This window comes from Mirounga angustirostris, unplaced genomic scaffold (genome assembly GCF_029215605.1).
Source record: "Mirounga angustirostris isolate CCGP_5_RB_7025 unplaced genomic scaffold, mMirAng1.0.hap1 SCAF_8, whole genome shotgun sequence".
Classification (NCBI taxonomy): Eukaryota; Metazoa; Chordata; class Mammalia; order Carnivora; family Phocidae; genus Mirounga; species Mirounga angustirostris.
In genome coordinates, this window is record NW_026991716.1 from 30,834,890 (window position 1) to 30,859,133 (window position 24,244).

At 58.4% G+C, this 24,244-nt stretch overlaps 1 protein-coding gene across 1 annotated transcript in view; it reads right to left on the reverse strand.

Annotated features, from left to right (window-relative positions):
• Positions 1-12,156, reverse strand: part of GRM4 (glutamate metabotropic receptor 4) — a 105,725-nt gene extending 93,569 nt beyond the window's left edge. Inside the window, exon 1 of the mRNA XM_045865977.2 lies at positions 11,274-12,156. Within this exon, the coding sequence (XP_045721933.1) occupies positions 11,274-11,792 (519 nt within the window). The 5' untranslated portion in view covers positions 11,793-12,156. The remainder of the gene's footprint in view (positions 1-11,273) is intronic.
• Between the last annotated feature and the right edge of the window lie 12,088 nt (positions 12,157-24,244).

Below are 24,244 nucleotides of genomic sequence, written 5' to 3' on the forward strand. Positions count from 1 at the left end.
GCACAAAGAGGTACACGCAGGGCCTCTGATGACCTTTGGCATGTTTTCATTCTCAAAATGAAAACAAATGTTGATGCTTTTGGGCAAAACATCAATATTTGACCAAGCCAGGTGGTGGGCACAGGGTAGTTTATTAGGCTCTATAATTCTCCATATGCTTGAAATTTGGGGGTAATAAAATTCATGATGCCTTGTGAGAGAGGGGAACCCCTTTTCTGTCAGGCCCACATGGGAGATGCCACTCATCTTGGATAAAAGGCTCCTTTGTGAAAGCTTTGTGCACCCCACTTCCCCCATCCCCCCTCAGAACAGACCTGATCCTGGAAGCCAGGCCTCCCGCACACACCAGGGGGTGGGGCCCAGTCCTAACCCTCAAATGTCTCCCCTGAGGGGGGGAGGGAGGGGTGTCTTCCACCCAAAGTCCTTCCTAAGGGTCTAGCCTCGCCCTCTCCATTCTGCTACCGCGGGAGGGAGGAGGGGGGCACACTGGATCCCCTGACAGCTCTCAGGACCTGAACTCAGAGGGCAGGAGGCAACTGCACTGAACACAAACACCCACAGTCCTGACCCTGACTGAGGTTAATGCTGCCAGGCCTCCCCCGGGGCCTCCCCCAAAACCCCCGGCGGGGGGGGGATGGAGAATGAGGTAAGTGCTGTCTCTCTACCCTGCAGCCCTGGCCAGAGACACCAGAGGACCCTTAGGGCCCCTTGCTGCTCCTGCACAGTGCGGGGGTGGTGCTCAGCGGGCTCCTCCAGCATACTTCAGCCTTAATGAGTTTTAAATTCCTCCTAGGCCCCTGGGGATGGCTGGGGAGCAGGCAGGCAGCCAGGCCTGGTCCCACCCTCACTGCACCTGCGCTTCCTGCCTCCCTCGTCATCCTGGGACCCCTCTCAGTGGGCCCCAGGAAAAACTAAACCCTGGGGAGGACTCAGGTCCAGGAGTGAGAGAGTGAAAGAAGGGGACAGGGAGAAGAATCCAGCCTCCCACTCCTGCATGAGCACACTTCCCCACAGTTACTGTTTCCTGAGCACCTACTACACGCTAGGCGCTGGGCCAGTCACTTTGCCTTGTCCCATTTCACGCTCACAACCGTCCTCCCCATTTCACAGATCTGCAAACAGGCCCAAATAGCTCGCAGGACCTGCCCCAGGTCCCATGGCCAGGAGGGGCAGAGCCAGGATTTGCCCTTTTGAAACAGTGTCACATCCCAGTGATTGAGCCCCTCCCCACTACCCTGGGCCTCTCGCAGAGCCGGCCCACGGCCACCCCACAGGCGAGGAGAGCAGAGCCTGGAGCCGCCAGCTGCCCACAGCCAGGCCACATTTTCAATCAAGGGGAAATTTCTGGAACTATGTTGGGGTTGAGGGGGACAATCTGAGTCAGGAAGGGGGATCTGGAGGGGTCGGGTGCCCACCAGGGAGCGCTCAGTCCTGAGACGCAGATGGCCATAATCAAGGGCTGAGGCAGGCAGGTGGCCAGAGTGGCCAATGAGGCTGGGGCACATCTGTGCAGGACCTGGTGAGCTTGTGGGCCACTCCTACCTCTTGGCCTTAACCATGGATGAGGCCCCCACATGATCCAGAGAGTGGCCCAGGCAGAGCCAGAGAAGGTATACGGGCCAGCAAGGAGAGAGATGTGGGGAGAATAGGAGAGGGAAGCAGAGAAAGCCAGAGTCCCACAGAATGAGGCAGGGGCTGGGGGCCAAGGGGGGCCCTGCCTCTCTGCCCCCAACACAGCTCCAGGGTACCACTCCGCCCCGCCACCCCAGAGCCCGGAGGCTGGAGCCTGCATCTCATTACCTCGCCCCAGCCCAGGCCCCTGAGCCAAGTGGCAAGCGTAAAGGTCAATTGGCATATAAAGTAGAATTTGCCTTCTTTTCATTTCCAACATGTCCGGGTCATAAAAATGCTAGTTTAATAAATTGGGAGGAAACTGAAAAGCAAACAGCTCATTCAGGGTTCGGCAGGGGGAGGTACTGTGAGCATAACTCCTCGGACAGTGTGGGCCCCACCCCTGCCGCAGGCGCAGCTCCCTCACACACGGTTCCACACCTGGTGGAACTCCCTGGCACTGACAGACCAGGCCTGGCACTGGGGGAAGGGGACGACCAAGAGGGGTCCAGCCCAATCCTGCCCTCGACAAGCCCATGGACTTGAGGGAGACCCACAAGAGCCACACAAAGGGCCCCATGTGCCCCAGGATCACCTCCGTCCTTGAAAGCTCAGGAAAGTCTTGGATTTTGAGTCAGCGTTTGAAGGAGGAGTCTGACTCTGCCCATCAGACATCAAGAGGGGCATTCCAGGAGGAGCGCACAGCCAGGAAAATCCCCAAGGCAGGTTTTGGAAAGCACGGCACAGGCTCAGAGAACATGCAGGGTTGAGGCAGTCGGGACTCCACCGGAGAGACGACCAGAAAGGTCACGGGGCCCGTGGCAATCCTGTGGCAACCTGACCACTGGGGAGTAAGCTCAGCGCTCCTTCCGCAGGAGAGGCCACGGGGTAGAGGAGTGGGGTCAGCCCGCCTGATCCAATGCCCTCGTTCCTCCCAAGGTCACACAGTGAGTTGGCAGCAGAGCGAGACCCAGAAGGCAGGTCCCTGAGCTATGGGAGGCCTCAGTGGTAAGAGGCCCCACAGCCCTCCCCTGAGTGGTGAGCCGGAGATCACGCCAGCATCCCCCACACCTCTCAGTGAGGGTCAGGGGAGCCCCAGGACCATCACACTGGGGACACTCAGTACACTCACCATTCATCCCTCTGCCAGAAGCCAGTGATCCGCCCCTCGGCATTGCCCAGCTCCCCAGCCAGCATGGCTCAGACCACACCCCCTCCCCCTTGAGCCCCCTCTTGGATGCTGTCAGCAGATGAGGACTAACATTCCTGAGCCCTACTGAGCACCCACCACACCACCAGCTCCTCACTGCATTATTCCACATCCTCACCCTGAAAGGTACATGTAATTCTGCCCATTTCACAGATGAGATGAGCGAGGTCCAGAGAGGCGGAGTGACCTGGGGCCAAGATCTGAGCTACCCAGCATGTGGCTGCCGCCAAGGCCAGTGAGTGCTCCTGGCTGCCCACAACAACCAGGCACTCAGCCGCCATCTGCAGCCTAATGCTAGGTTCTGCCCCGAGCACTTGCAATGCATTCATGTAATCTTCCCAGTGCCCTGTGACGTGGGTTTCTGGCATTCCACAGATAAGGAAACTGAGGCAGCGAGCGGTGCCCCCCCCCCACCCCGGCAATAAATGGCAGAGCAGGGGTTTGAAACCAGGCCATCTGGCCCCGGAGCCCATGCCTTCACCACTGCACCCTGCCGCCTCCCGGTCTGGCTGGCCCTGCCTTGCTCCTGTCTCCAGCTCTCCCTCCTCAGGCTGGGGTGGGGGGTGGTGTGGAAAAGGGACAGTGCGGGCATGGGTGGGAAGAGGCAGCAGGATGGGAGCCCAGGGAAAGAATGAGCCTCTCGCTCAGGCTCTGCCCTTATAGATCCTCCCCCATCGCCTCCGTGGCTCCACAAGGACAGTGCAGGGACCACTTGCCTATTTTACACGTAGGGAAACTGAGGTCCTAAAAGGCCCAGGGATTGCCCAAGGCCATCAGACTCCTGCTGATCCCCCTCGCACAACACGTTTTGCAGTAATAAGGATCAGGATGTGGGTTTTGGAACCCCCTTGGTCCACCCCCCCCCACCCCCCGTCCCCAGGACTGTCTTGGTCCTCCCTCTTGAGTTCCTAGGTCAATAACTAGGCAAAGTCCTGCCCCAGGGCCTTTGTACTTGCTGTTCCCTCTACGTAGAACACTCTTCCTCCAAATATCCATAGGGCAACCCCCCCCCCTTACTCTATTCGAGCTTCTGCACAAATGTCCCCTCTTCAGGAAAGCCACCCCCAACCATGCCATCTAAATTGGTCCCCCTCTCCCTCACCTCTCTAGTGACTTCCCTGCTTCGTTCTGCAGGAAACTGCCCCTCCCCGTGAGATATTTATCTGTTTTACCTGTTCACTGCCTGTCTTCCCTCTCAAACATGGAAGCTCACCAGGGCTAGGCCTTACTCCATTTTGTGTCCTGTTTTATAAGGTTGCTTAGAGCGGTAGTTCTTCACCTGGGCTGCACGTGGGTATCACCTGGGGAACCCAAGCCCCATCTCAGACCAATTAATCTGAATTCCTGGGGTGGGGAATTAATTTTTAGAGATGGGCAAGCCGAGGTCCAGACAGGAGAGAGAGCGAGATGCCAGCAGTCGTGAACTTGAGCCTCCCCAAGTTCAGTCCCACCTCAGCCCCTCCGCAAAGCCCCACACCTCGCCCAGGGACCCTGTCAGCTCCTACCTGGACTCCAGGAGACCCCAGGCCTCCCTCCCGGGCATTTCTGGGAAGTCGCCCTGGAGGACCCTCTCCCTCCTTTTAGTTTCACAGTAAGGAGCCTGTTTGCCAGTCCAGTCGCCAGAGCAGAATCCCACCTTCCACCCCCAAACCTCCTGTGTTCAGAGCTGGTCTGCAAGCCCAGGGGGCACCTGGGAGGCAGCAAGCTTGAGAGGACTGCAGGGTGAGCAGGGTGCCCCCTGGGGAAGCCAGGTGGAGGGGGGGAATACTAGACTGACTCAGAGCACCTGGGTCTGGTGGTCAACCAAGCCTCCCGGCAGGTGTCCAAACACAAGCCTGGCCTTCAGGTCTCATCAGCCCCCTGGAGGCTGAGGATTTGAATGCTCTAGTAAACTCCCCTGGGGGACTGTGATAAGCAGCCGGGCTTGAGAACCACTGAAGCCACACAACCTCTACCCCAGCAGCCCTACCCACCCGTCCTCCCGCCACCTCTGTCTCCCCAGTATCTGACTGTATGGCGGGGGTACCCCTCGAACCCCTCCACCATGGGCAACGTTCAGGTGGTTTGGACAGAGCTCAGAGGGCACAGAGAGAATGGGCAGAGGAGTAGTCACAGGGGTGGGGGGCTCTGAGCCTCCCCCGTGGGGCTGCAGCTTCTTCCCGGTGCCATGTGTCCCCTCCCCCCACCTCCCTCCCCTTTCTGTCCAGGCTCCAGCCTGACCCTTGTCTTGAGGTCCCCCTTCCGGGATGCTCACCACAGAGGGACACCCAGTGCTTGGGGGAAAGAGGGACGCAGTAAAAGCAAGGGCTACGTGCTCCCCACCTGAGGAAGCAGCCCCTGATAGTCACCCTCAGCAAGCCCCACTGCCCACTCCTCCCCCACCCCTCCAGGGGCCCAGCACCTCACAAACACTAACATCTATCAAAACCCTTCCGGTAGGGGCACCTGGGTGGCTCGGCCATTAAGCGTCTGCCTTTGGCTCAGGTCATGATCCCAGGGTCCTGGGATCGAGCCCCGCATCGGGCTCCCTGCTCCGCGGGAAGCCTGCTTCTCCCTCTCCCACTCCCCCTGCTTGTGTTCCCTCTCCTGCTGTGTCTCTCTCTGTCAAATAAATAAATAAAATCTTAAAAAAAAAAACCTTCGGGTAACACCAGCGTCCCCTAACCACCAACTAAGGGCTTTGTACACATTAGCACCTTTGCCAGGTGAATACCAGCATGCCCGTGAGTAAACTGAGGCTCAGAAAGGCCCCACAGTGAGTATCAGGCCAGGTGTAAAACCCAAGTCTGTCTGATGGCCAAGCAATAGGAGCGCAGACTGGCAAAATGGGTGGCTTCGGGGCCAAACAGCCTGGGTTTGTATTCCAGCTCCACCACACCAGCTGTGTGACCTGGGGCAGTTGCTTAGCTTCTCTGGGCCTCAGTTCTCCATTTGTACAATGGGGATAACAACTGTACCCCTGGGGGTTGCTGTGAGGATCAAGACGAGCCCTGGCACAGGACTTTATTTATGGGCACCGAAATTTAAATCCCACATGATTTTCCTGTGTCATAACATATGATTCTTTTGATTTTTTTCTTCAAGCACTTAAAATACCAATACTATTCTTAGCTCATGGGTCACACAAAAACGGGTGGTGGGCCAGATTTGGCTCTTGGGCTGTAGTTTGCTAACCCCTAGTCTAGGGGGGAAGCCAACAGCAAACAGGAAAACGAGGAAATATGGACAGGAATACAAACTGTGATGAGTGCCATAAAAGGAAAGATGAAGAAACAAGACAGAATAATTGGGGGGGGGGGGCCTTCCCTGAAGGGAGTCCATTTAAGCTTAAGGTTGAATAAGAAGGATCTAGCCTCAGAGAGTCAAGGGAGAACATTGAAATAGAGGGGACAGCAGGTGCAAAGGCCCTGTGGTGGGGAAAATAGTGTCATCAAGGACCATAAGGAAAATGGTATGAGTGTGTGGAGTATACCCAAGAGAGACAAAAGATGTGGTCAGGGTGCCAGGTAGCACAGAGCCTCTCAGAGAAGCAGGAGTTTGGAAGTTTGCATTTTGATCTAAAACCAATGAAAGGTTTAATAGGGGTGAGTAGATTCCATCTGGCTTTTAGAAAGATCGCTGTGGCCCCTGAGCAAAGGTTTGGCTGTGGAGAGGCCCAAATCAGGGAGAAGAAGAGAAGTTTCCTGCAATGGTCTGGGGGAGAGGCTCCAGGGGTGGGAAAGGTGGGGGTGTCACATCTAGGACACATTCTGAAAGGAAAGCCTTATAGGGTTTGCTGACAGTAGAAAAAGGATGGTCAAAGCTGTCACCAAGTTTTTTGGCCTGGGCGCTGGAAGGATGAAGCTGTCTTCAAGGGATAGGGGCAAGCTGTTGGGAGTGTGGATGGACTCTCTCGAAAGTTCCTCCTGGTTGTGCAGTGAAAACAGTTTGAAGACACAAAGCCACATCCTCAACAGAACATCTTGTGTTATCTAAGCCACAAAGTTTCCCCCAGAGTCCTGGGCCAGGCGCTGAGGAGTAGAACGAGCCAAGCACCAGGCAGGCAGCTTTCTCCAGAAGCAAGCCACAAACCTTTACAGCACTCACGGCCCCACGTGGGTCAAGAGCATCACACTGCCAGGCGGGGAGGCGGGGGAGGGGGGGTGCACAGAAGGGATAATATAGCTCAGCAGCGCCCCTGGCCCAGCCTCTCCTAGGAAACTGGGGCACCTGCCCATCTCCACCCTCCCCCCCGCCCCGCTCACCGATGTCCCCTCCGCCCCCTCTCTTGCCTGCCCCCTTCTACCCTCCCTCCACTCCTTCCTCCCATGCCCCACTGTGTGACAGCAAGACATAGCTCGTTCTCTGAAAGTTAGGTTGGCTGCTCGGTCTGCAGGAAGACACGAGAGACCCAGCAGATGGTGGGGCCTCTCCAGGATCAGCCTCAAAGGTCACCGTCTGTCACTGCCCACCCGCTCCAGCCTCTTCCACATCAATGGAGTCTCTCATGCTGATTTCAGGCCCCTCGACAAGCTGTGCAGTGACATTTCCTGCGGGCTGACTGTGTGCCAGGCACCGTGCTAGGCCTGCTCTGGACATTAACTCTTAATTCTCCCACCTGGCCTACGAGGCCGTTCTCATCCCCATTTTACACATGAGGAAACAGAGGCACAAACAAGAGAAACCATTAGCCACAGTGACAAAGACTATCTGGCCCGAGCATCCAAATTCTTAACCACCATGCTGGATAGCCACACCCCCTTCTTCAAGCCTCAGCTTTTCTGTCTGCTGCAAATGAATGAGGGACTCAATGCAATGATTTCTGAATCCTTCTCGCTCTTACAAGTCTGGGATTTGAAAACTGCTTCCTTCCAAGGCACTTGATATGTTCTTTCTCCCCGCAGCAATGGCTGCTCTCGGGAAAAGATCTTATTGGCTTATTCACACTATGGTGTAAATGACCTATAGGGTGAATGGAGGTGAAGGAAGTCCGGTGGAAAGAAGATTCAAACCCAGACCGAACTGGCTCCAGAACCTGGGCTGTCCCAACATAGTATTGCGCAGGCCACATCCTCGGCCTTTAGGATCTCTTCCAAAACGTATTCTTTACACCCATCAATATTCCCCGTCCCAGGAAGAGAGCGCCAAAATGAGGATGAAGGAAGAGGATGGGAACAGGAAGTAAGGGATATAAGCTGTCAAGTCAGACTCACAACTTCCCAGAGTCAGGGCTTCTGGTCCCCATGAAGGCCTGGGTCCCACTTTCCAACCCAGTTTATTTGGACAGACATTCTGGAAGGAGTCAGGCCTGGGAGCAGGGGACCTGACTTCCAGCCCTGCCCTGACAATTAATCGGGGCTCAGATTCCACATCTGTATGATGGGGAGTTGGCCCCTTCCAGCGCTACTAGTTTTGAGTCTTGCTCACACCCTGACCCCGACAGCACCCCGTTAGCTTTCGCCAGGGAGGAAATCACGTCTTGTACCCCCAAGCCCAGAGCTCCTTTCTGAGCTGCGCACAGGAAATTCACCTTTTGGAGGAAGGGGAGCTATAATCAGAGCCTCTGGTGGAAGCTCCCAGCAGGCCCCACTTATTGGCCGTGGCAGAGCGGGCCTGGGGCCGCAGCGGTGCCCTTTGAGAGAGACACTTGACACAGGAGCTGCCCCGGCCTGGGCGCCCCTCCCTCATGCTCTCCAGCCAGGGGCTCCTGCTCCCGACTCCCCCCAACCACCACCACCAAAGTTTAACCTTTTTGCCTCTGTAAATGGCTTTTAAGTTTCTCACCCAGCCTCTCATTTCTATCAGTTTAATTATTGAGGAGCCTTCTTGTCGCCAGCCTGGAACATTAACGCTGTTAAAAGGAACACAGGGAATGCAGACCACAGATGACTGGTTCCCTCTGGCTCTCTCCCCATCTCCCCTGCCCTGCCCTGCCCTTTCCAACATGCCCCCTCTGCCCGCCATTCCTTTTCTCCTCCCCAGGCCTCTACCTCCCAGTCCCATCGCGCTTTCTGTGCAGCCAGGGAGACTCCTGACCCCCTGCCCCATCCCCCTCATCTCTCTGCAATTTGAGGAGGCACAGATGAAACTGAGGCCTCGGCATGTTCCTAGGTGACCAGATGAGCAGAGATAAAGGAACACCTGGGAGCCCCTAGGCTGGTGAGTCACCCTCATCCCACCAGAGACCTTTCCCCAACCAGAGAGGGACTAGAAGTCAAAGTGCACTCCCATGTGGGGTCACTGGATGCCTCACCCCAAAATGGCCACATTTCCAAGAACATGCTTTAAGTCCTAATACTCACAGATCCTATTCTTGGAGACTTTACCCTGTGTCGTGACACTTCTCCACTCCTTTGAGCCTCTCCACCTCCCTATGAAGTGGGCACTGGCTCGCCCCTGGGAGATGGCGGGGCAGGCGGGGTCACTCACTGAGGTCACAGCCATGAGGGCCCCATCAGGCTGTCTTCTGAAACACCCAGAGTCACCGAAAGCGTTTAATAAAAAGCTCCAATAAGGAAACTTTTGGCCTTTTCTAAGACAGGGGTCTAGGCCCCACCCAGACAGACTGACAAGGAGTCTGGGGCTCATCCCCTCTGCTGATGGCCCCAGGTGGCTTCACCTCTCAGGCCTGGGGCAGGTGGGCTGAAGCGATGACTCAGCTAGCCTAAGCCACCGCCAGGCCAGGGCCTGGGCAGCTGAGCCCTGCTTCCTCCTCCCCTCTGGGTCTCCACTCCTCAATGCAAAACAGCGCAGGTGGGAGACCTGGACCAGGCTACCCGTTCCCAAACCATCTACGAGGAATGACGTCTGGCAGTACAGCCCCATAGGGGTTGTTCTGATCGTCTACTGCAAGGGCAAGGTTTCCTTCAAGCCTTCTGTTTCATCTTAATCTGGCATTCTTCATAATGCATCCATTTGCTTGAAAATTAAGATAGTGTTTCCATCTTGATCATCACGTAAAACCAACACTCCAGGAAGAAGGCCCATAAGTGAGAACCACATGGCACATGACCCCGGAAAGTTCCAACCCCCACCCCATGCTGTGACAGGACAACTCTAACTCTCTTTCTTTCCCACCCACCCCCACCCCCCTGCCCATCTTGATGGCCTTCTACACCATTCATCCCCAATTCTACCCAGGCCCCTAGAAATGCCCCCCAAGTACTATGTATCATGGGACTGGGCAAATGGCCTCAGCACTTCCCACTCTGCATGGGCCCAGACAGCCTCTCTCAGCCCACTGCGCCTAATTCTGGAGACTTTGAGGAGGGAAGGGGCCACCTCCAGAGGCTGAGAACCTGACACCAGGGTGAAGGAGGGACCCAGCAGCTTCCTCTGTGCATTCCTTCCTCCTCCTCCAGCTTATTCTCCCTCCCTCTCTCTCTCTCTCCCCCCCAACACACACACCCCTACCCCTTACACACACACACACACACACGCACACAAGCACAAGCACACACAAACACACAGAGCAAACAAGGCAGGCTCCAAGAGAAGAGCGGCTCATAATTATTGGTAAAATGCTTGTAATGTTTTTCTCTCTACCCGGTAGCTTTCAGTTGTTTTAGCAGCTTAGCAAAGCACTTGGCTTCAATTGAATTGCAAATCAGCAGCTCTTGCCCCAGGAAGAGAGGATGGGAGGTAGCAAGGAGGGGGTGGGGAAGGATTCCAGAAGGAAAGGGAGAAAGGTGTGCAAGAGAGAAGGGCAGAAGGAAGGAAATGAGCGAGGGAAGCTTGGTTCCAGGCAGGGAGCAAGAGAAACAGAGACTGCCTGCTCCTGCCAGGCCCTTTCCCTGTCCTCGTCCAGCCTCTGCAGGTGCTGTAGCCCAGTGCCCCCTCCAAAAAAATCAAGACACATTTTATAAGCATAATCTTGGGGTGGAGTAGGAGGGCCACACTGGGCTTTCTCAGCTACTAGACGAAAAACATATCTTTCTTGAGAATTGCAATTATTTGAAAACAATGTCAAAACAAAAGTCTTGCTTTATGTCTCCGGCAATCTCCAACATTCGTATTTCCATTCTGCCTATCTATCTCTTCGACTCTGTCCTTTTCTGTCTACCTGTATTTCTACGTATCCATCTAACTGTCTTTTTACATATCTGTCCACCTATCTCCTCCTCCCTTCTGTTGTTTTCCAGCACTTCCTTTTCCTCTCTTGGTTCAGAATTCCCCACAGAGGAGCTGAGTTGATCAAGGAGCTCCGGGCGATGGTGCTGTTTCAGCACCATAGTCAGCACCACGGAGCTGGGGCCCTCCCGACATCTTCACTCCGCTGAACCTAAGCTCTGACCACAGGACTGCCCCCAAATTCTCAGATACTGCTCCGGGGGGCGGGGGGAATAACTCTCTTCCTCTTCCTCAGAGTCCAGGAGGGAAGAGGAGAAAGAAACTAGCCAGGCCCAGCACCCTGGGTGTGGAGGGCTGGGGCTGTTGGAAGACCACCTCTGGGGCCAACCAGCCAGGCACTAACCTTGAAGAGGCGAAGGATGTTGGCCACCATGATGGAGACTGAGCTCCCCGAGGCACCGATGACACCCACCACACGTTCAGGTTTGGTGATGATGGGTGGGCCGCCACTGCCACAGCGGACCTCCGTGCCATCCTTCTCGATGAGCGCCTGCACAAAGGTCAGTGACTGCTCGAGGGCATGGGTGTCCCTCGAGCAGGTGTCCAGAATGCGGGCGCCCAGCGTGATGTTGGGCAGCAGGTCCGGGTCATTGTTGATGCGATCCAGGGCAAAGAGCATGGCCTCCAGCCGGTGGATGCCTTTCTCCTTCTTAAGTTCTCCGCAGGCCTTGCCCTCTGAGCCCCGGCCGTGCACTGGGAACAGGCCCCCCAGTGTGATGTCCCCATCTATGCGGATGGAATTCATGTGGGGGTGGCCCTTGGGCTTCCCCAGGGAGAAAGGCACCCAGGGGCCATAAAGGCTAAGGAGCAGGCAAAGAGGCAACTGGGCCCACCACCAGCCCCAGCCTGTCTTCCCAGGCATCTCGGAAATCCCTAGAGACCCATGAACGGCAGGCCCCACTCCTAGCCTTGGCAGGCCCCTGGCCCCACAGCCTGGGTGAGCATGGGTGGGTCAGCTCCCACAAGTCTCTCCAGGGCAGCTTCAGCAGCAGGGTGGCTGAGGGCGGCCAACGGGGTAACCCACGCTGGTGCTCCCCGCCACTCGGGCAGTGCTCAGTTGCCGACACGGGCCATGCTCCCAGGCAGCCGGGAGCGGCCAGGGAGAAGCAAAGTGCTAGTCTCGGTCCCCACGTCCTGCAGGCCTGTTCTTGACGGAGGAGCGTGAAAAGAGAGTGCTCCTAGCTTGACGTATCTTGGCATCAAGGAGAAAACAGCTTCAGTGCTTTCCTCCTACCAACCTTAGAAGGGAGAGAGAGAGAGAGAGAGAGAGAGAGAGAATCAAACAGAAGCCCAAAGAAGACATTAGCTATTCTGATCTCTCATCAGGAGCCTGAGAGAAGGAGATGCTGGAGGTTATTGCCACAGGCTCCACAAATCTGAACTTGGTTTTCTCCCAGCTGCTGCTCAACTTTGGTTCGAGTGGGAGAGCCTGAGGCAGAAATTAGGTCATGTTCGAAGATTTCACAAGGCCTGTACCCACTGCCGTCAGAAATCCGGGCATCAGAGAGCACACTCCCCAGGAACAGCCTGGAACTGACTTGGGAGGAAGAGGGGTCTTCCTCAACACTCACCCACATGAAGGAGTAGCAAGAAACCAGTTCTACAGGGTCCCACCCCATTTTAGAGATGAGGAAACTGAGGCCCAGAGCAGGAGAGCATTTTGCCCAAGTCACACAGGTAGTGAGAAGCAAAACACCGCGCAGAACCCAGCTCCCCGCTCTGGAACGAGAGACACTTAGGCTCCTTGGGGACTCAGGGATAAGGGAAGCCTGCAAGGCCCCCTGCAGAACAAATGAAGCTGGGAGCTGCTCACACTTAGAGTGAGCAGCCAGGAAGAAGCTGGGGCTGTCCGGGTTCAGACTCCTCCTCCTGAATCAGGCAATGAAATTTCACATTTCCACCCCAGCTGCCCAGCCACCCCGGGACAGAGGGTAACCCCAGGGGCTCCAAGCTCAAGAAGGCAAGCCTCCTTTTCATTTGCTTGGCCTCCTTCCCCGCCATCTTTCTCATGGTCTTTATCTCTCAATTTCTCCACTGCTCCTCCTCTCTCCCCCACTTCCTCCCTCTGAGAGTGGGGCTCAGGTTACGGCCTGAGCTACTGCACATTATTATGATCGTTGTCATTATTATTGTTGTTGTGATTAAATATTTATCTGCAAGGGTAGAGGAGAGAACACCAGCTCTTCCTCATTCTTACTGCTAATTTGGGCTAATTTCCCCTGGGGTTCCTTCCCTTGCCCCAGCCTCCCGCTCAAAGCCAGCAGCAACCTCCCTCCCCTCAACTTAAAAGGCCACAGGGAGAAAAGCTAGAAGCTGAGTCAGGGATTGGCTGGGGGGCTGACTCCCAGGTTTCCCTCCTTATGGGCTTGTCAAATGAAGACCAGCAAGCCACATGCCCATCCTATGCCTCAGTTTCCCTAGCCATTTAGAAGAAGGGCTTGCATTTGGATTGGGAGGTTTTCCTAGAGATGTGATCCCTGCATCCAGGCCAAACAGGGGTCTCAGAGCCACCTGTCCCCTACTTGTAATTCCCACCGCAAAGGCCCTGACTGCTCCAGATCTGGGGAAAGGAGAGGGAAGAGGGTACAGCACCCCAGAGTCCAGCCTCAACTCCTGGGTTTCTCTGGCAAGTGCCTTCTGAACCCTCACCTCACCTCTGACCCCTCATCAAAATGTTCCCTCACCCATTAGCTCCTCAGAGGCCAAGAACACAGCTACTAACTCCCCGGCACCCCATTCTGCAGGGGAACCGGAAGCCCGGAGGCATCCCATAACCCTGCCAAAGTCACAGAGCAAGTCAAGAGGGAGCAAGACTTGGGGAGAGACCTGGGGCAGCCTGCAGGAAAGCTTCCTAATCCCACTGTCCCCCATGAAGCCAGGAGCCAGTGACCTAGCAGTGCGGGGGGGCGGTCAGTGCTTGGAGGAAGGCTGAGAGTTAAGAGCTGTTAAGATGCTGGAAGGGGGCAGCTACCCCTGGATGGAACTGTCATCTCCACCTCCGCCTCCCTGTGCCTGAGTTTATCAGATCGCTTTCCCCGGGGACCACGGGGACCACGGGGAGTGAGGGGCTATGGGGGACTCAGGGCACCGCAATTCAGACAGGAACAACTGGAGAAGCCTCGGACAACTCCCACAGTCCTGCACCCGCCCTGCCATCCTCTGGAAAGGCCTTGTTCCCAAATCTCTAAGACAGAGGGGTTGGAGGAGGAGGCCATCTGGGGGCCATACTGCCCCTGCAGGGCATTTTCAGTTGTGACAGGGATGGGAAGGAGTCCCCTCCGGGCCTGCACCATGAAGCGTTGTCTTGTCCAAAGGCTGGAAGGCCTGGGGAGCAATGACAACGTACTGCGCCGTGCAGGGCACCATACTAAGCGCTTGGCTTATGTTGTCGGGTGGCGCTCCCACCCCCAGGAGCCGGCTGGCACTCCCACCCCTCCCGCACAGATGAGGAAGCTGATGCTCCGACACTCACACAACGACCTCCGCCCCAGGCACACAGCGCTGTGCAGGCCCCGCGCCCCCCCGCGCCCGCCCAGGGGTCCTCCCGAACACCCTGCAGGTCCAGGCTTGGTCGGCCTGGATGAAAAACGGAGGGATGGCTGGCATCACGACAGGCTGGGTGCCGAGGCCGCAGCAGGGCCGATGCAGGCCGGGAGACCGACGAACAGCAGCTCCCGACAGTCGGGCCCTGCTCAGGCTTCCAGATTCTTCGTGAGGGCTCGCCACTGGCTTCTCCTGCAAGCCTGAGCCCCTCTAGGCCGAGCAACGTGCACACAGAGGCACGTATACGCACACGCACACGGACACAAAAGGAACACACCACACACACAGCACACAGACAATATGCACACACATCATACACACATACACATACCACATCCCACATACACACCATATACCCGACAGCTACACGCCACACACCATACAGAAACATACACACACCCCACACCTACCACACTAACACACACACACACACACACACACACAAGCGCGCACGCGCACAATGGGGAGAGGCAGAGGCAACATGGAGGAAGGAGGCCTCGGTGAGAAGAAAAGCAAATCCTTGCAGGATTGGAATCAAGACCTCAAGGCCCCGGCCCTGCCCCAAGCTGGTCAGACTGCTCAGGGGCTTCCCTCCGCCAGGACTGGGCCCCACCCCAGCCTGCAGTGGGTCCCACTCCATCCCTCAGCCCTGCCAGGTCTGCCTTCACTGAACATCTCCAAAGAGCTAGGCAAACCACTGCCTCTTTTAGCCTCCCCTCCTTCCTTTGATCCTGTAACAGGAACAAGGGAAAAGTAAAAATACTCTAAGTGAAAGGAGCCACCAGGAACAGAGCCTGGGGGTGGGGCAGCAAGGGGAGGCAAGGCCATCCTTCCAGACGCCACAGGGCTGCCTCCACCTTAGGGAAGGGGGACCAGATAGGGGGAGGCTCCGAGTCCTCAGACCACCCCCCCCAAATCTAAAATAGCCAGGGAAGCTCACACCTCAGACGTTTGGGGGTTGGTGGAGGGGGACATATCCCTCCCCAGATGAAATCACCAGGAAGGCCGCATGTCTAAACCAGTGTGCCCACCCACTCCCAGGGGGCCTCTTATTCTATCCTTCCCTCTCCTTCCCCACCTCTCTCCTCAACCCTGTATTCTCCTCCCCTCTACCCCCTGTCAGATCCTTGGCTCCAGACAGGCGGGAGGGATGAGCAGAGGGAAGAGCACATGGTCATCTCCACACACAACAGTATTTTTCAAAACATCCTCTTCAATGAAAGGGGATGTGAGGAGAGCCAGGGTGGGGGGGGGGTGGCAGTCTACCCTCCCCCCCAGCCCAGGCACCCCACTATCTGAGGGCCTCTCTGATATCTGCAGGCCTGCAGGGAGAAACTCCCCCAACCTGCCTCAGTGACCCCTTCCAAGTCCTAACGATCTGGATCCCATGCTTCCTCACGTCTAACCTAAATCCTTCCCTCCACAACCAGGGAGCGAGCCAGGAAGAACCACAAACCACGGAACAACAACCAGATCCATAGAGAGCCACTGTGATTTACTAACCTCTGATTTACTTTTCACTAAGCTGCTTTTTATTCTCCCAAAGCTAAGGAAAGAGAATTCTCCCAAACCCCAAAGTCAAGGACAGAGTCAGAGGGAATGAGCCTGCACTCTGCTCCCGGGGATGGGGGCCGCACCCAGAGCTGCTCTCAAGCTCTGGGCTCTTCCACCTGCCGCGCCCCCAGCACACCCCCTAACCTCTGCCTTCCTTAAGCCAGGCCTCCTCCCCCCCTCAGCTTTTCCACTCGCCCTCCAGCACTTGAGTCCTCTCTCTTCACTTTTGCCCCTGCAGGCGGCCCAGTCCAGATGCTCAGAAGAGCTAGGCATCGTGGATGGATGAGTGGAGCCTGTTTTGAATCTCCCGAGTTGTTTAGATGCCTCATCGCCCACATCTCACACTTCCCTAGAAGGAGCTGGCAGCTTGGCTCCCCAATGGCAAAAGTGAGGGAGAACCTCCTCCTATCCCCCTTGGGACGCCACACTGGCCCAGCAGAGGTGTGCTTTGCTGGACAGTCTCCTCCCAAATGGACAGGGCCTAGACCCAGGGAGGTAACAGGAAGCTGCCCCCCACCTTGCTGCACAGCAACAAGGCCCATAGTTCAATCTCCACCCGGGACTCCCGGCCCATGGGGAGAGGGGGGATGGCCAGTTAGCTCCCTCAAACCCCAGCAGCCCAACCCTCTCTCCACAGGGACCACAACTTGGGGGATCGTGTCGGACTCTGCTTGCTATCTCTGCATCCCAGCCTGGCAAGTGCCTGGCACCCCCCACCAGGGGTTGTGGAAGTGAATGAATGATGTGATGTGAGTGAAGGATTCTGGGCTCTTCCCACCCTCTCTCCCAGGCGATCAATGTCAACATTAATAGAGAAGAAGCCCTGCTCCCAGACACTCCCCGGGCCAGCCAAGCCATGTTTGAAGAGCCAGGAGGAGGGCACAGTGGAGGTCTGGGCTCCGTGCCCCCTTCCCTTCCCAGCCCCAAGCAGCTCCAGCTCACCAGCCTGTATCAGGAACCCTCCCAAGTGCCTAAACCACGTATCTCATTTCCCAAGCCATCCCCTCCCTGCTCTACTGGAACAGCAAGGGCCTGACTCAGAAGTGACTGGTTCTGTGCTGGGCCTGTGTTGGGCACCGCAATGTATGGGGAAGGAAAGAAGAAACGGCTGGAGGACAGGAGGGATGAGGAAGTCATTCCTCAGCTTAATGCCCATAGAAACTAAAGAGAAAACTTCAAATCCATCGCTGTGCTTCCCCCACTCTATGATTCCCTCCTCCCTGTGACTCCCACCCTTCAGGTAGCAACTGACACCCTTCCTCCTCCAAGAAGCCTGCCTTGATTATTCCAGTTTTTTCCCTCCTTCTCGCACATTCGCGCCTCTCTCTCTGTTGTTATCTGGCAATGATGAGCCTGGAAGATTTTAAGGGCCTGCGTGGGCCACCCTCATCTCTGCATCCCCTGTGCCTAGCCCAAGGCTCGGAACACAGGAAATTCTCAATAAGCAACAAGACACAGGCAGGTCCTTGCCCAGAGCCAGCAGGCAGCCACAGGTGATGCCCAGGGCAGGGTCTGCAGCAGCATCCTGTGTCGGCAGAGTAGGACTCGGACCTGGCACCGAATTCTTACAACCCCCCATGTGGTCAGGCATAGAATACAATCCCTTCTGCCACGACCATCCAGTTATTGACCATGTCATTCGAATATGTGCTGAGCACCTACTGTGTGCAGGCTCTGTTCTGGGCACTGGGAAACTGCTACGAGTGACGGACACCAGCACCTGCCCTGTGGGGCCAACCTAGGGGGTGGCACAGGACAGGCAATAAATAAACCTGCACAAAGATGTGCAGCACTTCGGGGAATCCAGGGGTTAGGAAGAAACCTAAGGCAGATAAGGAGAGAGGTCAAGACCCTGCGGCTTTTTCAGAAAAAGATAATCAAGGAAGGCTTCTCTGAGGAGGTGGCATAGGAGCAGCAACTAAAAACAGAAAAGGTGTGAGCCATTCTGGGAGAGAAGTGTCCCAGGTAGAGGGAAGCAAGTGCAAAGTCCCTGAGCTCGTGCTTAGCATTCATTGTTCAAGGACCTGGAGAGCAGCGGGAAGGGGGAGAGGTGGGAGAGGAGGTCAGAGAGGACATCGAGTACAAGATCTAACAAGACCTCTGTGGCTGGAGAAATGGGAGCCCACTGGAGAGCCTGGAGCACCGTGACAGGCAAGGATTCATGACAAACTCCAAGAGCTGCCACCTGCTAAGGCCACAGCAGCTCACAGCCCTGGAGGGCAAAGCAAGCCCATCTCATCAGCCCTGGACCCCCCCGCCCCCGCCAACCAGTTCAGCCCATGAAAGGCCCAACCCTGACCCTCCCCCTCCCCCAGAGCCAGAGCCCAAATCTCTTCCACCCGCCAGCCCCCACTTCCAGCTCCCACTTCCGTGCAGACCCCCAGGCCTCTCCTTCCTGCCCCAACTCGCCCTGCCCCCACCTACCTCCCCCCTCCCCAGTCTTCTGGCACAATCCAAGTGGGCAAGTGTCTTTGTTTGCAGCTGGTGCCATTGTGGGCTTCCCGGCTAATGTGCTTTCTTCCTCTCTCCTCCTTCTTCCTGTCCCCCTCTCCTTAAATAAGACCGCCACCCCCCCACCCCAGCACTGCCCTGCCAGGCCAGGGCCCAGACTGGCTTAGCAAGTCAAAGAGCAGACTCACTGTCTGGCACGGCCACGAACATGACCACACTGGTGGGTGACACTCCCCTCCCTAGTAGGCCACACTGAAGCCAGGCAGGGAGAAGGGACGGTGACACCTGAGAAGTAATCACTCACTAGAAACCTAAGAATCCGGGTCAAGTCCCCAGTCTTGATTTCTAAAGATCTAAAATCGCTGGTAAAGGTGTGAGCCATAGCACTGGCAGTGTTTTTACTAGAAGTCACAGCCCCCACCAGAAAACAAGTGCGGGGGACTAGTTCCTGTCCCCCTGAGGGTAGGGGACAGAGCAGGACCCAGACTGGGACCAGCAGCTGACCGAGCTCTCCTGGGACTCCCCGGGCCACAGCCAGTACTTTCTCCAGAACAAGGAGGCTTCACTAGACGCCACAGCCAGCTAGTCAGCACGGCTCAGCCCAAAATGGCATGGGCTGGCATTACGGGCTGGCATTTCCCAATGACTGCAGATAATATCGACCTTAATTGAACGGGGTCCAGATAATGTCATTACGCACTGCGTTCCCCAATTTATTTAATATACGTGTGTACACATATCTTTATGCCTCACTGCTGCCGCGAGACTGCTAAACGGTGAGGTTAATAATAAAACATTTCGACGGGAGTCATCAGCTTTAATTTAAGGGGTGATTTTTACTATCCTTGTGGTGCTCGTTTTTCCAAGGAGCCAAGAGAAACAACGGACAGGCTGCAAGAGGCCCTCTCAGGCCCGCGGGCTAGGAGGCGGGCTGGGCAGGGCTGTGGGGTAGTCTTGTCTTTTCCAAGCAAGTTCTGCTGATACGCCTCCTTCTCAGGAGCAGGCTTGGGCAGGGAAAGAGAGGTGGAGGGAGCGGAGGCCGAAGCCCCCCACCCCCAGCTTGACTCCAGGACTGGCGGGGAGAAGGAAGCTTGCCGGGCATGCAGAGCTGCGGCCCTGGAGTTGGGCTGGGAGGCAGCAGGGGGATACTGGGAGAGAGGCAGGGCGAGAGGACAGAGGGAGGCCAGAGACGGTAGACAGCCAGGAAAGGAACGAGCTCCCAGGAGCCGGGAAAAGGTGGCCTGCCCTGCTGCAAGGGCCAAAGGCAGTGAAATCTCTCAATTAATTTCTGATAGTCCCCTGCTAACTAGGGCAGAGTTGACATGAAAACAAGCCCTCCTTGCTCTTTCCAGGAGCAGACACCAGGCTGGGTGGGAGCCACACAAAGCTAGCGTCCTTGGCTCCAGGCCGGGCGGCCCCCCGTGGGAAGCCCCTGGGTCTCCTCCCTCAGGTCAGCCCAGCCAGCCGGCAGCTCTCTGGCAGCCCCCATGAGCAGGGCCCGAGCCCTGATGCAGCCCCCAGCCCCACCGGCCCCCCAACCCCACACCTTCTCCGGGCTGCAAAAGGCAGCTTCCACTCTGCAGAAGTAAGATAACCTTCTGTCCCGCAGCCGGCGGGGCCCAGCTGCCCAGGCTGCCAGTGGGGCCTGCCCACTGCCAAGTTGGGTTCTCGGCCAAGCAGAGGAGGACAGCAGGGTGGACAGATGTCTTGGGGTGGGTGGTAATTAGGGGCTGCCGGCTCCGCACTTGTCTAGGGAAGAGGATGTGTCTGTTGGCTGTAATTATCAAGCGCAGAAACCCGCGGGTCCCAGCCCCCCATCTTTTCCTGCCAGCAATGCCCCCCGCAGCAGGGTGGGTTTGGGTGGGGCCAAGCATCCTGGAAGCTGGGCCGGGGGCCCCTCAGAGCGTTCCTGGCCTGGGCCCACCCCCCAACGCTTCCCGCTAGCATGCTGCTCACTCTCGCTCATTCCCTCACTGGTGCCCTCACCTACCTCAGGCGGCCTGTTTGCCGCTCCTCCCAGGGACGTCACGCCTCCAACAGAATGAAGCCGCCCAGACGCAGGGTGGGGGAGGGGGGATGAGGGAGGAAGACAGCGGCCTACGCTAGGCCACTGAGGCCGAGAAAGCAGCTCAACTCCTGACGTGTTCCCGCCTCCCCTCCTTCCCCTCTGCCTGCTCAGGACCCCTTCTCTGTGCCTGCTGCCTGCCCCCCTCCATCCCATGCATCTCTCTCCTGAGACCCCCTGCCAGTAGAGCATTCTTTGGGGTTCAGCATTGCCATCTCCCTCTCTGGGCCTCTCTTAAATGCAGATGTCCCAGGGAGGGGTAGCCCTTGCAGTAACCAGGACCTCAGGGGGATCTAACTTTTTGGTATTTTCGTCTCTGAGAGATTGAAGGTGGTGACAGGTGGGGGAAAGTTTATGGCTAATAGACAGAAGTTGGAGGAAGGTGAAGACAGAGGTCACCTAATTCATAAGTGGGCAGGCATGCAAAGGCTAAGCAAAGGCTCAGGGGCACCAACCCCAAAGGCCCCCCACCCCATGCCAAGAACAGGACTCTGACTAACGCCTAAAGAGGCCCACCAAGTGGTCCCCTGCAGGGACCAGGGGAAGGGACAAGGGCTCTGACCCCCACTCTCCACTGTAGACACGTTCTCTTCAGGGGCCCTCACTACTGGCCCCCAGAGCCTGCCCAAGAGAGGTGACCACACCTGGAGCCTCCAGACACCTCTGTGGGAATTCTGTCTGCCACCTCAGGAGAGGTCACCAGGAAAGGCTCCCTGCCGTTCCTCACCTCTTGGTTGAAGTTCTCCCACCACCCAGGCACTGGCCTCGGAGGAGCTCATGCAGACCCAGAGCCTGAGGCCCCGCATCCCCTGTGGATCTCAGGGAGGAATGTGGGGCAGACCCAGCGCTCACCCTGGGGGAGTGGGAAGATGGGAATTAGAACATTCTTAATTTCCACCATGAGCTGGCCCCAGGGACGTGAGGCTGCGCAGCAGGCTGTGGGAAGGGGATGCCCAGTATGAAGACTTGGAGCACCGGCCGCCTTGCCTGCCCTGGGCCCCCACTCTCACCCCAGAATGGAGAACTATGATGGGAACACACACACATACACACATACACAGGACTCCCTCCCCCGTCACCGAGAGCTTTCCGACAGACGACAGAGGGTCAGACACACTAACCACCGCTCCAACAAACACGTGGATTCCGGCACCCCACTCGGCAAGCCCAGCTCAGTCCCGCAAAGCAGCTCTCCCCGCACCCAGGGGCAGGCATGGTGACAAGAGGGGTTAGGAAACAAGGAGCCTCCTCCAAAAAGGACCTTAAGTCTGAAGGAGGGGGTGTCACTCGTGGCCTGGGGGCAGGGGGCGCTCGTACGTTGGGCCTCAGGACTCCCGCCGCTGCTACCGCCGCCCCATTTCAGCACAAACAGCCTCAGACCGCCCCGGTGCGGGGGCGCCGCTCTCGGTCCGGGCCTCCACCTCGCAGCCCCGCCCCCGCGCGGGGAGGGGGCGCTGCCAGTTCCTGGGCGCCGGGGAAGCCCGACCTCGGAGGGGACCCCCCAACACACACACACACGGCCTGGCCACCCTCCCGGCGGCCCCGGTAGAGGCTCGGGTTCACCAGGGTCCCGGAGAGGGTCGGTGCCGAGTATCCGTGGAGCACCTGACCCTGATGTCCCGGGGCCGCGGGGAGACCCCAGACCCTGGAGAGCCGTCCCAACCCGCCGCGGCTCCGAGCGAGCGGCTGCCGGGCTCGGCCGGTGGCGAAGGTGGCGCTGGGGCGGCCGGGGGAGCGGGACGCGGTGCAAGGGAAAGGAGCCGAGCGCGCGAGGCTGGCGCTGCCAGCCCTCCCGCCGGGAGCCGGCGGGGAAGGGGTGCAAATAACGCCCCGCGCCCCCGCCTGCCCTGCCCCTCCGCAGAGGGGGCGCGCTAACGCCGCCGCCCCCACCTGAGAGCTGGCCCGACCCCCCATCCGGCAGAACCCGAAATACCCCCCCTACACAGAGACACTTTCCCCCAGGCCCGCAAAAAAAAAAAAGCGTCTGCCCCATTGCCTCCCTCGGGGGCATTCGGAGAGCCTGCCCCAGCCCCGAAGGGAGACCCTCCAGCCTCGGTCTCGGGTCCGCCGGCCCTCCTCCGGGCAGCCCTGAGCGCGGGAGCTCGTCAAAGGCCACCTCCCCGAGCCCCGATGTCCCCGCCGCAGTCCGCGCCCCAGAGGCCGGAGGGCACGGTCCCCTCCGCCGGTTCCCCACGGGCCACAACTCACCGCGCGCCGGCGAGGTCTGAGCCGCGGCGAGGGGTCGGTTCCGCTCCCGCCTGCCCCGGGGGCGCAGAGAGGCGGCGGCGGCGGCGGAGGCTGGCTGCTCGCGCTGCCCAGAGCCCGGGCCGCGGCGGACGGCGCTGACGCTGCGGACCGAGCCGGGCGCGGAGCCGCCCGGAGTCCCGGACGCAGCGGGGACGAGCTGGCGGCTGCCCGGCCGGAGCTGCCTCCAAGCGCGCGGCGTTCTGCTGCCTCTCCGGCGAGAGCGAGCCAGCGAGCTAGGGAGCGGCGGCCAGCCCTGCTCCGGCCCCGCGGAGCCCGGCGTCCGAGCCGAAGCGAGCGGGGTCCAGCCGGGGGCTCCGGGCGGGGAAGGGAGTGGAGCGGGAGCCGACCGGCGAGCGCACCCGGCTGAGATGCGGGCGTCCGGCGGCGCCGCGGCGGCGGCGGCGGCCGCGGCGGCAGCAGCAGCAGGAAAAAATGAGAGCGAGCGAGAGAGCGCGCTGGCGAGCGAGCGAGAGACGGGGGAGCGAGGAAGACGCGGAGAGGGGAGGCTGCGGGAGCGCCCGGGAGCACGAGGGGGCGAGGGGACGGCAGCCGCTCAGCCCCCGCGCCCACTGCCGCTGCCGCACTCGGGGAAGGCGCGAGCCCAGCCCGGCAAGTTTGCGCGGCGAGTGCGGGCCGAGCGCGCCGCGCTTCCGCCGGCCTTTTAAAGAGAGAGAACCTGGGCGCCCACCCCCCGACCCCGCACCTCCACTGCGGGAAGGCCGGGGCTCGCAAAGCGCCCCTCCACCCCGCCACACCCGCCGCGCAGTGTTTCCCCCTCCCGCCACGCCCCACCGGCGCCCTCTCCTGGAAGCCCCCTTCCTTGCCCCCTCCCCCCCGCACACACACTGCGGGTGTCAGCTCAGCCACCCGAGGTGTCGGGGGCCCTCCCGACTCCAAAGGTCGAGGGTCAGGGAACACAGCCTCCGACACACACCCTGAGAAGCACAGCAAAGCGCGGCGATGCAAAGGGGTTGCGCTCCTCCCCACCCCTGTGCGTCACTAGAACCCCCACCCGCAGGGCCTCTTCTCACACATCCGCATGCACGTGGCGTATGCCCCATGTGGCATGTTCATTTGCACGCCCCACCACTCCCGGTGCGAGCCTAGCACGAAGGGGGGAAACTGAGGCCCCGTGAGACCATTCCATTTGCCCCTAGTCTCACAGCTTGTCTGGAGGGCCCCTTTCCGCTGAGCCCCCCTCCTCCCCGGAACCCCACTAGGCTAAGGGAACCCCCAGCCCATGGTCCACAGCCTGCTGGTCTCCCTCCAGCACTGGTTTGCAAAGTGTAACAGGTGGCCTGGCCAGTAGGCCAACACAAGCCGGGAAAGAATCCCTCAGTCAGGGAGAAGCTGGAGCCCCAGCAATCCTCCCGGGCATTTGGCGGGGGGGCGGCAGCTGTGAAAAATCCCAGGAGAGGGCTGGCCTTAGAGGCAGGCAGGGGAAAAAGAGGGGA